Source organism: Sinocyclocheilus anshuiensis, unplaced genomic scaffold (genome assembly GCF_001515605.1).
Source record: "Sinocyclocheilus anshuiensis isolate Anshui unplaced genomic scaffold, SAMN03320099.WGS_v1.1 scaffold1644, whole genome shotgun sequence".
Classification (NCBI taxonomy): domain Eukaryota; kingdom Metazoa; phylum Chordata; class Actinopteri; order Cypriniformes; family Cyprinidae; genus Sinocyclocheilus; species Sinocyclocheilus anshuiensis.
Window position 1 is genome coordinate 1054514 of NW_015557451.1, and position 11078 is coordinate 1065591.

The 11078-nt window shown below is 41.2% G+C and overlaps 1 protein-coding gene across 1 annotated transcript; it reads left to right on the top strand.

Moving 5' to 3' along the window:
- Positions 1-665: 665 nt before the first annotated feature.
- Positions 666-2504, top strand: LOC107679233 (uncharacterized). The gene is made up of 5 exons (XM_016474744.1): positions 666-699; positions 819-1172; positions 1937-2062; positions 2231-2262; positions 2376-2504. Exons 1-5 carry the CDS (start codon positions 666-668, stop codon positions 2502-2504), a joined length of 675 nt encoding a protein of 224 aa, XP_016330230.1.
- The last annotated feature ends 8574 nt before the right edge of the window (positions 2505-11078 follow it).

An 11078-nucleotide genomic window follows, 5' to 3' on the forward strand; every position in this document is an offset into this window, starting at 1 on the left:
ATTTGTGGCAAGTTCACATACTGTGATCTTATGCATTATGTGTAGTCCATGATTTATCTCAAACATTAGAGGTATAAAATATATAACATTGAAAGAGAATATAGGTAGTATTTTCACTGTCAGTTTTCATTTCAAAGTACTAAAAATAACAAAATGATTTAGACTTGATTCCACTTAGGTTCATATACATAAGATTTTGCCATCATTGAACAGCTACACATTTATGTATCGCGAACCTTTGATATAATCTATTACGACATAAAAAGGCTCATTGAACTACTTTTTGTAAGTTATATTGGGAATTCTGTAGTTGTCTCTGTTTCATTGATAATCTGGAGACTGACATGTCTAAAATGTGATATGAAACACTGACGCCTTCACAAACTAATCTAGCTGCCTTTACATTTGACTACGGCCAGGAGCAGAGCAATATTGCTCCACAAAACCACATTTTTTGCATGCTTTGACTGTCTTTTATTACAGACAATACAGTGACACAGTCATTGATCATCACCCCATATCTTTAGTAACACTTTTGCTTCAATTTGGGAGTGGAGTGAGAGATACAGATTGATTTCAACCAATCACAGTCTTGGTTTGAAAGTGTCCAATCACATCCCATGCAAGTCTTCTAAAAAGCATTTTACACACTCATTGCTTCAAACATGATCATTTGGGCCATTTTGATCTTTTGGGCTTGTAAGTAGATTTTTTTCTCTCTTTCCACTGTTATAAATATGTATTTATTTATTTGGTCAATTCCAAGCATGCATACATACATATTTAGTGTTAAAAATGAAATCTCTTTTCTGTTTCAGCTGGAGGTCGACCTGATAACAGTGGTGAAATTGTCTCATTGCAAACATTCCAGCTGCGAGATGATGTTACAGTCAAATGTTTCTTGACAAAAAAAAGTTTTGACAACACAATGGTTTGGTATAAACAGAGCACTGATCAGATTCCTCGTCTTATTGCATTAACACACAATTATTGGAAAGATATCCAAATTGAGAATGAATTTAAAGACGGGAGATTCGATATTTCAGCAAGTGAAGATTCTTTTCACCTCAACATCAAAGCTACAACCAAGGAGGACATCGGAAAATACTACTGTGGGACAGTTTTCTTGAATAAAATAGAATTTATTTCTGGAGCACATCTGATGCTAAAAGGTAAAATATATTCAACATGCTATTGTCTTATACATTTCTTTTTGGAGTAGACAATTTGAACTAATTTATCTTGTTTGTAAGTAATTTAAAACCAACAGTCTAATCCCTGACATCTTTATTTGCTGCTTCTAAGGAAATGAGACCAAACACTTTAATGCAGGATGTGAGGAGAGAGAAGTTGTGAATAGAACCACTTTCAAAAATACTGGTAATTTTTTCATTTTATTGCTATGACTTAACTACCTGATACCTGAGTCCTTTACTACCTGATTTTTTTAACTGTCACCTCCACAACAGTGATTCCAAAAAGTATTTGTACCCTCAAGACACACTTAAAATTGTATGAATTATATTGCATTTTACAAATTATACAACCAAGGACTTTTCCAGTTACTTTTAACCAACAGGTCTCAAAGTGTGTTTATCGAATGTATTAAGTCAGTTCTACTAAACAGGTGCAATCACATACCTATTGTTTGATCATTTAAAATGTAATTTTTTTTTGAGAAATGTTTTGCTTGAAAAGGGTGTTTGCACTGTTTCTTAAAATTAATGCCACATGGTTTGATATTTTGTCAACAAATGCAATGACATTCAAACACTAAAAATATATGGCTTAAATGTCCACATGTTTTTGACCACTATACTGTTGCAAGTCATGGAAAAGTATCTGCAGAGAACACAGCTATATGCAGCAATGTGTTCACAGATCTTTACTATTAGCAGCATGTTGTTGCTTTATTAATTTTTTTTCTCTATTTCAGATAACAATAATCCAAAAGTATGGGATCCTGTGTTACTTTGCTTGATATCCTGCAATGTTGTGTTTGTGATGGTAATAATCATACTTTTGGTTGATTATTATAAAAACTGGAGAAAAAGGCAAAAAGGTAAAATTCCACCCACATTTTCCATTAGTTAAGCAGAGATTAATTGGACAGGATAGTGGTCTAAAGTTGTACACACTAATATCATAATATTATGTGCAAAACAATTTAAATATTCAATCACAAATATGTATATCAAAGTTTAACAATAATTTTCTGCACATTTTGAAGGATCTAAAAATGCAGCATCTCCGTCATATGAGGTAATTTCAATTTTATTATTTTTAAATGAAATCAATTTCCTAATATATTCTCATATTAACTTCTAATGGCTCTCAAGCAGAAAGAAAAAAAAATCTATGCATTTTGTTTACAGATTGGAGATTCAGATGTGAATTACGCGGCTGTGAATTTTGCCTCTGTCCCTCCGGCCAGAAGATCAAACAACAGACATCTAACTGAATACAGTGAAGTGATCTACAAGCCGAGAAATCCCATGCTTTAACAGAGTTTCTTCACAAAATGATTTTGACTTGAAAAAGTAGATATTTAACTATATTGCTAAGAGCATCAATTACTGCAAATATAATACATCTTATACTCCAAAAAAATATTTATTTTTTTAGTTCTGTGGCTTGATATTTAGAAATACTTTGTGTCTGTTAATGCTGATCAATTACATGAAAGATAATAAAAAGTTATAAACAACAGTAGAATCTGTTTAAACAACATAGTGGAAATATTTAGTTGAGGACAAAAATGATATTTATGAAATATACTATAACAGTGACTACTGCATTTGTGATTTTAACAACTGCATGACAAAAATAAAACAATGCATTTTCAAACTGCCTTAGCCACCTAATTATTAATTACTATCCTATTCAGGTTTGTCTAGTTCCTCATAGCTGGAAACACTTCCATAGTCTGATAATGCCTCTGAAGCCAGCTTTCCACCTTAGCCGAATACATCTGTATATCATCTTCATCGACACGTGAGGACATCTCTGCTGTAAGGAAATAAAAACAAAGCTTTAGTTGTATAGCTTATATAGTTGACATATATATGTTCTTCTTTGCTGTTCAGCAAGGCATTTTCCAGCTTCATTTCATCAATCTTCTCCAGTAACTGACTTGGTTGGGTGCGATAATCTTTCATGCTCTCAAAAACATGATATCTGTTTCCACACATCTCAACGAGTCTCACAAGTGCATACCTATCACATTTATGTTCTGTGTTTCTGTTCTCCCTGCCTTGACCTAGTTTTCCTGTGTTGCTTGATTAGTTTATTAGTTTCCACCTGTGTTCGTTAATCATCCTATTAGTCCATCGTTTGATTTAGTATTTATAGCCCTGCCTTTCCTCATTTTCTTTGTCCTGTCTCCGTCGTGTAAAGAGGTTGTTTTCTCCTACGTTCCCATGAAGATTTATTAAAGACTCTGTTCGTTTGACTATCTGCCTCTGTACTCCTTCGAGCTCCTTTCCCCTGGCAACACGTGACAGAAGACAGGACCAATGAAAAGGATGGACTGGGCTGAGGACGTTCTTCTAAACATCCAGCAGGATGGAAGGCCTTTGAAGCGATATGTGGAGGAGTTCCTGAGTGTCTTCCATCTGGTGAGCTGGAGTGATCATATGCTTAATGCGTGCTTCCGGATGGGACTGGACAATGATCATTTTTTCCTATTCTTGTCTCCACATGATTGTTATAGCAGACTAGTAGACCCGTAGCAGACTTTATTAATTTTGTTCTAGATTTAAATTGCTCTAATTTCTTTGAAGCAAATTGATAACTGTTCAGTCCCTATCTGGAGGCATGTTGGCACTCCAGTTCACCATAAACCAGCACCCTCCACATACCGCTCCAATGAGCCCGCTCCCTCCGTTCCACCCCTGCTTTCCCGAGCCCGTCCAAGATCCATTCCAGCCCTCAGCCCAGAAAAAGAGGCACCAGCACTCCCTCTAGAGTCCACTCCAGCGTGCCTCTCAGCGCTCCTGGATATGGCGCTAAATCCAGAGTTCTCGGCTCCTATCCTCACCCCAGAATCCGCTCCAGAAAGTTTTCCTTCGTCTCCGCTGGTCCCGTCCAGCTCTCCATCGTCCCCTGAGTTTCCTTCGTCTCCGTTGGTCCCATCCAGCCCTCCTTCATCTCCTGATTCCCCCGAGTTAGCCAGCCTTGCACCTCCAGAGCGTCCTCCAGTGCCCGCTCCTCCAGAGCGCCCCCCAGAATTCCTAATTTTCCCCAAGAAAATTTTGGGGCAGGGGTATATGCCCGTGGCCGAGCCGGCTAAGGTCACGGAGGATCCACCATGGCCTCCTGAGTACCCTGATCTGCCACGGCCTCCTGAGTTCCCTGCTCCGCTATGGCTTCCTAGTCTGCCTGTTCCGCCATGGCTCCCCGAGCTGTCTGCTCCGCTATGGCCTCCTGAACTGCCTGATCCGCCATGGCCTCCTGAGTCTCCTACTCTGCCCTGGCATCCTGAACTGCTTGCTCTGCCATGGCGCCCCGGACTGCCTGTTCCGCCATGGTCGCCTGAATTGCCTGATCCGCCATGGCCCCCTGAACTGCCCGATCCGCCATGGCCTCCCGAGTCCCCTGATCCGCCATGGCTCCTCGGACTGCCTGATCTGCCCTGGAGCCCTTCTCGTGTCCCTGTCTTGCACCAGCCTCCAGGGCATCCACTCTGTTCGTTTGACTATCTGCCTCTGTACTCCTTCGAGCTCCTTTCCCCTGGCAACACGTGACAGAAGACAGGACCAATGAAAAGGATGGACTGGGCTGAGGACGTTCTTCTAAACATCCAGCAGGATGGAAGGCCTTTGGAGCGATATGTGGAGGAGTTCCTGAGTGTCTTCCATCTGGTGAGCTGGAGTGATCATATGCTTAATGCGTGCTTCCGGATGGGACTGGACGATGATAATTTATTCTGATTCTTGTCTCCAGATGATTGTTATAGACCCGTAGCAGACTTTATTAATTTAGTTCTCGATTTAAATTGCTCTGATTTCTTTTTTGAAGTAAATAATGATAACCATTCAGTCCCTATCCGGTGGCACGTTGGCACTCCAGCTCACCATAAACCAGCACCCTCCACATACCGCTCCAATGAGCCCGCTCCCTTCGTTCCACCTGTGCTTCCCTGATCCCATCCAAGATCCATTCCAGCCCTCAGCCCAGAAAAAGAGGCACCAGCACTCCCTCTAGAGTCCACTCCAGCGTGCCTCTCAGCGCTCCTGGATATGGCGCTACCCCCAGAGTTCTCGGCTCCTATCCTCTTGCCTGAGTCCGCTCCAGAAAACTCTTCTTCGTCTCCTGAGTCTCCTTCGCCTCCGCTGGTCCCGTCCAGTCTGCTTCCGGATGGGACTGGACAATGATCATTTTTTCCTATTCTTGTCTCCACATGATTGTTATAGCAGACTAGTAGACCCGTAGCAGACTTTATTAATTTTGTTCTAGATTTAAATTGCTCTAATTTCTTTGAAGCAAATTGATAACTGTTCAGTCCCTATCTGGAGGCATGTTGGCACTCCAGTTCACCATAAACCAGCACCCTCCACATACCGCTCCAATGAGCCCTCTCCCTCCGTTCCACCCCTGCTTTCCCGAGCCCATCCAAGATCCATTCCAGCCCTCAGCCCAGAAAAAGAGGCACCAGCACTCCCTCTAGAGTCCACTCCAGCGTGCCTCTCAGCGCTCCTGGATATGGCGCTACCCCCAGAGTTCTCAGCTCCTATCCTCTCGCCTGAGTCCACTCCAGAAAACTCTCCTTCGTCTCCTGAGTCTCCTTCGCCTCCGCTGGTCCCGTCCAGCCCTCCTTCGTCTCCTGAGCCCCCTGTGCTAGCCAACCCCGCTCCTCCAGAGCACCCCCAGAATTCCTAATTTTCCCCAAGAAAATTTGAGGGGGGGGCATGTGGCCGTGGTGGCTGAGCCGGCTAAGGTCACGGAGGATCCGCCATGGCCTCCTGAGCTCCCTGATCCGCCCTGGAGGCCTTCCTTGTCTCCGCCCTGTTCCTGCCCTGCACCAGCCTCCAGGGCACCCGCCCCCCCCTTCCCCGTTGGAACTGTTACGGCACGGGATGCGCCTTCCGGCGATATGTCACATTTATGTTCTGTGTTTCTGTTCTCCCTGCCTTGACCTAGTTTTCCTGTGTTGCTTGATTAGTTCATTAGTTTCCACTGGTGTTCGTTAATCATCCTATTAGTCCATCGTTTGATTTAGTATTTATAGCCCTGCCTTTCCTCAGTTTCTTTGTCCTGTCTCCATCGTGTAAAGAGATTTTCTCCTACGTTCCCATGAAGATTTATTAAAGACTCTGTTCGTTTGACTATCTGCCTCCTTTGTACTCCTTCGAGCTCCTTTCCCTTGGCAACCCGTGACAATACCCTTCACTTTCAATGTGGTACCCAATTGATTTTTTTCCCCCAATGTTCCTCCCCATGTGACGAATACCATGGTTTGCTTCCAGACCTCATCTCCAAGTGGTCTTACGTTTTCTCTTATATGACTTCCATCTGCTCTTCTAAAAATATGTCTGCTGCTGGTATAACCAAAAGGACTGCGTTCAGTTCATGTGGAAGGAATTTTTACCAACTTGTGTTTACCACGGTGACTGGTCTTCATTCACTTCGCCACATGTTCTGACACACTTCACAGTCTTGTCAAATCAAATTTCAGCACCCAAGGTGACACTTCCAGCTAATGTCTTGCCTGATAGGACCCAGCCCAGCAGAACAATATTCAGAGGTGTGGAACTGCACTTTGCATCTGTTAAAAATATATTGGTATAACTTGTATAAATAATATTATTCTATTTTTCATAAAACATTGAAAGCTGCCGCAAAGATATCTTTCTGAATATATTGCCATCAACTAGAAGGGAACTTCTAGAAATAAAAACAGCTGAGTCCAAATCTCTTGCATTTCTGAAAAAAACAGTCATTAACTTCACATGCCTCCTTTAAAATCTTTATTATATATTTCTACACGTCTACATGTTAATTAAAGCTGGTTGCAATGAGAATAGAAAGCTTTTAATACAAAATAAGTTATGGTTATATTGAATAAAAAAATAAGACTTGACCACAATAAAACTGGAGACTGACCTGCATTTTAATTTTCGTCCGGTTTTCCTCTCTTCTCCAAAACCATCAGTTCCCTAGCAGTTGCTTTCTCCTCCACATTTTTCAGTTTAATTTCCAAATCTGTCAGTTTTGTTGCATCAACATCAAAATAGTGGCCATTGTTTTCAGCAACAAGCTTATATCTGACTAAAGAGTTTCTACACATGAGGACCTTCTGTAAGGTCACTGTCAAAGCCAACATATCTGTTTACACATTTTTGAGTCTATATGTCAGATTACACAACATATAGAATAAAGGTAAAACGTGTAAGTCATTATTTTAGTAATTTTTAACATCACATTGTGAATGTACAGTAGCTATTTGCAAATTATTGATTTTTTGTAGTAATTCTTCTGATACATAGTCATGTTTATGTTTTACATTGTGTAAAACACTGTCTTTGTTGACCTGTTTAAGCCTGGAATGAGACTGTCCATACATGCCAAACAGACCATTCAAATATATTTAAAAATATATATTTTTAGGACATTCATGCTAGATGTAGTAAACAGCTTTATTTAAAAAGGCACACCTTCATTACTTACTGCACTGCTATGATTTACTGAATACAACAATACAAAACTTCTATAATAGTTTACTTACTTTACTTACCACATACAGAATAAAGATAAAATATGTCAAATCAGTTATTTTAGTTATTTTAAACAACACATTGTAAATGTACAGTAACAAAGCCATTCTTCTGACAAACATTCATGTTACAGTTTTACAATGCTAGTCATTTGTCGTGTTTGCTGTGTTCATGGTGTGAATGTCAGATTGGTGTCTCTTGGCAGTCCCAGTTCCCTCAGCTTTTGCTGCAACTGAAGACAAACAGAACCATCAACTGTTTGTGCGTATAGTCATCATAAACATGTTTTCATATGTCATTCAAACATTTACATTACTAACACAGACCAACAGATATTATAAAAGGTAAAGAGCATATGAAATAACATGATTACCCTTGCTGCATCACTGACCTGCTGTAAAATGGTGCTGACATTAAGGTTTAGTGCTGACTGTATGTTTATTCTCAGTACTTGAATTATCTTTGCTACAGGGATTTAAATAAACAAATCAGTAATTTGCAACAGTGAACACTGTATTGTCTTTATCCTAGGATCCTGCACACATCAACAAACAACCAGTGCCACAGACAAATCTAAGTTTATATAAACATGATCAGTTCATTGCGCATTTGGCAAAGACAGTTGCTCACAAAATTCATCTCCCCCAAAATTATTGGGTTCATGGAACATCCAAGCCCTGAATACAGAGCTACTCTGATCTGACCACTTCCACGTGTTTCTGTATAAACCGATGTAAGGTGTCCCCACTTTATTGTTCTCGAGCAGCAGCTTTAGTTTTGTGTTCTCATCTTGGTTTTCTATTGCAGCCAAATCAATACAGTCAATACAGTGAAACAGTCTGTAGTTTAAAGCATCACTCCAAATTTTTTTCTCTTGGATTAAGATGGTTGTATTCGTTGTGGCTGTGTGCATATACTTCATTTAGACACTCAAATTGTTTAGATATTTTTGAACATAGTACAAGCCACTAGCGTAGCCAGGAATTACAATGTGGGTGGGCCCAGAGAAAATTGGGTGGGCCTAGCCTAAAATCAGTGCCGATCCTAGACTTCTGGGGGCCCTATATGCAAAACTGTGTGGGGGGGGGGCTCGGTATGCTTTCAACTAATTTTTTTAGTCTCGAGCAAGACTGTACGACATTCACATTACATGATTTGACTGATTTTTACGTAGAAAGGGCGACAGCGCACCGCATTAAAATAAATTATCATTCATGTTTTCGTAACCGCTGGCCAAATTCAAAAACAAAACTAAAATTAAATCATCTTTGAGAGCAAGGGGGCCCCCTGGTGTTTCGGGGGCCCTACGCAGCTTGAGTATTTTGCATATAGGGATCGGCTCTGCCTAAAATACATCTGTTATCAAAATAGGCCAACACAACTAACAGTTACACCTGCTTGAATTAACATCACCGTTTAATCAGAGCATAAGCCTGTATGTCATCATAAGCAGTGTTAAGATAATAATGATAAGAACAGCATGAGCACGGCGGCCACACCACACACACACACATCTGACAGACGCAACATATCACGATCATCAAATCAGCAGGACAGTAGTAATGGACAGTATGTAAAACCCATGCTTGGTCATAGTCTGGCTCAGCGGTCACATAAACCACATGAAATAAACAACAGTGACTAGGTAACTAACGTCAGGAATATGTAGATTTTTGTACCTGTACACTGGCGTGTAGGGGAGGTAGCCTTTAGAGAATGGAGCGCTGCTGGTGATGTAGGAATATGTGAATTAACATTAGCACTAGCAGAGCTGTTCAGCTCCTTGAGCGTGGAATATGCGGGGACGTTTCATTCATACTCGAAGCCGGAGGGCGCTCTCGCGCAGAAAGCACAAAACGGACTCATAGAAGTAACGTGACGTGCTAGGAGAGTACTTCAGCTGCTAGAATACGCGGGGGACGTTTCATTCATACTCATGAAGCCGGAGGGCGCTCTCAAGCAGAAAGTACAAAACGGACTCATAGAAGTAATGTGACGTGCCAGGAATACCCTAATATGGACAAAGGCATGTATAATGGCATCCAGCGATCTCTGCTGTAGCTAAGGGGCTGTTCGCAAACTTATCTTCATCATTATATGGCAAACAAGAAAAAGCAACAACACAATTTATTTTTATAGATAAAGTATTGTGATTATTGCAACATAATTCACAATGATTATGCTACCTTTTTAAGCAACTGATTTGGTGGGCCTGACTGACAGGTGGGTGGGCCTGGGCCCACCCGTAGCTACGCGACTGGTACAAGCCTCTTTTGCTGTCTGGATGTTTTTCTGCCCAGTTTGTGTATGGCCTGTTTTTTTCACCACTGGACCATCTACAGCTGTAGCAATCATCATACAATCCTATCCAGACACTGTCATTGTAACCTCCGCTCACCAGAGTTTGAATGACTTGGTCGTTTTCCTCCTTGTTAAATGTTGCTAAATCATAGTAGTATTTTCTGCAGTAATCTTGAGCCTCAGTCCAGTTCTTGAACTCATCGATGATGTAATAACAATGAGAAGAACACCATGGAAGATTTGCAAATCTTTGAAAAATATTGTTCATTAGGGATACAGTAAAACTTCTCAGTTTTGTTCTAGTCATTGTAAGGAATGTAAGGAACTGTTGTTTAATATTCTTTTTTAAACTTAAATGTAAAACACATAAATGAACATATTTTTGTACTTACCTTCTGTAACGGGGCGAACGAGACGTGAAATGTGCGGATCCATATGCAAGGCTTTATTTCCAAGGCGTGGTCATATAACAGGCATGGGTCAAACAATGGCAAACAGGTACAACACAGGCAAGACAAAGAGTAATCCTAGGACAAGCGTGGGTCTTCGATAAGCGAACAGAATCCAGAGGGCTTGATAAAAGGGGTAATCCGTAATACACAGGCAATAGTCCAGGCAAGGTGCAAACACAGTCCGAAACGGCAGGCAAAGGGTTAATCCAAGATACACAGGCAGAAGATCAGGAAACAGACAACAAGGCAACACGAAATGACTAGACTTAGACTAGGACTAGGACTAGAACTAGAAACGGAAACTTGGAATGGCTCCGCAATGTAGCTATCGCTAGAAGAGTGATATACGCTAAACAATACTCGGCAGTGAGAGAGAGGAAGTCCATGGCTTATAAAGCGTGTCTCATTGGATGCAGCTGTGTGTGTGTAATCAGTGCAATGGATGATGGGAAATGCAGTCCAGGGTGATGTGTAACAGTCTGTGTGGCGTGAGAGTCAGTGTAATGGGAGAGCGACCTCTGGTGGCAATCGGCCAGAAGGCCACGGACCGGATTCGTGACACCTACTAACAGTGCTGTGAGAAGCATCCTGTGTGCAAACTCCATTTTTT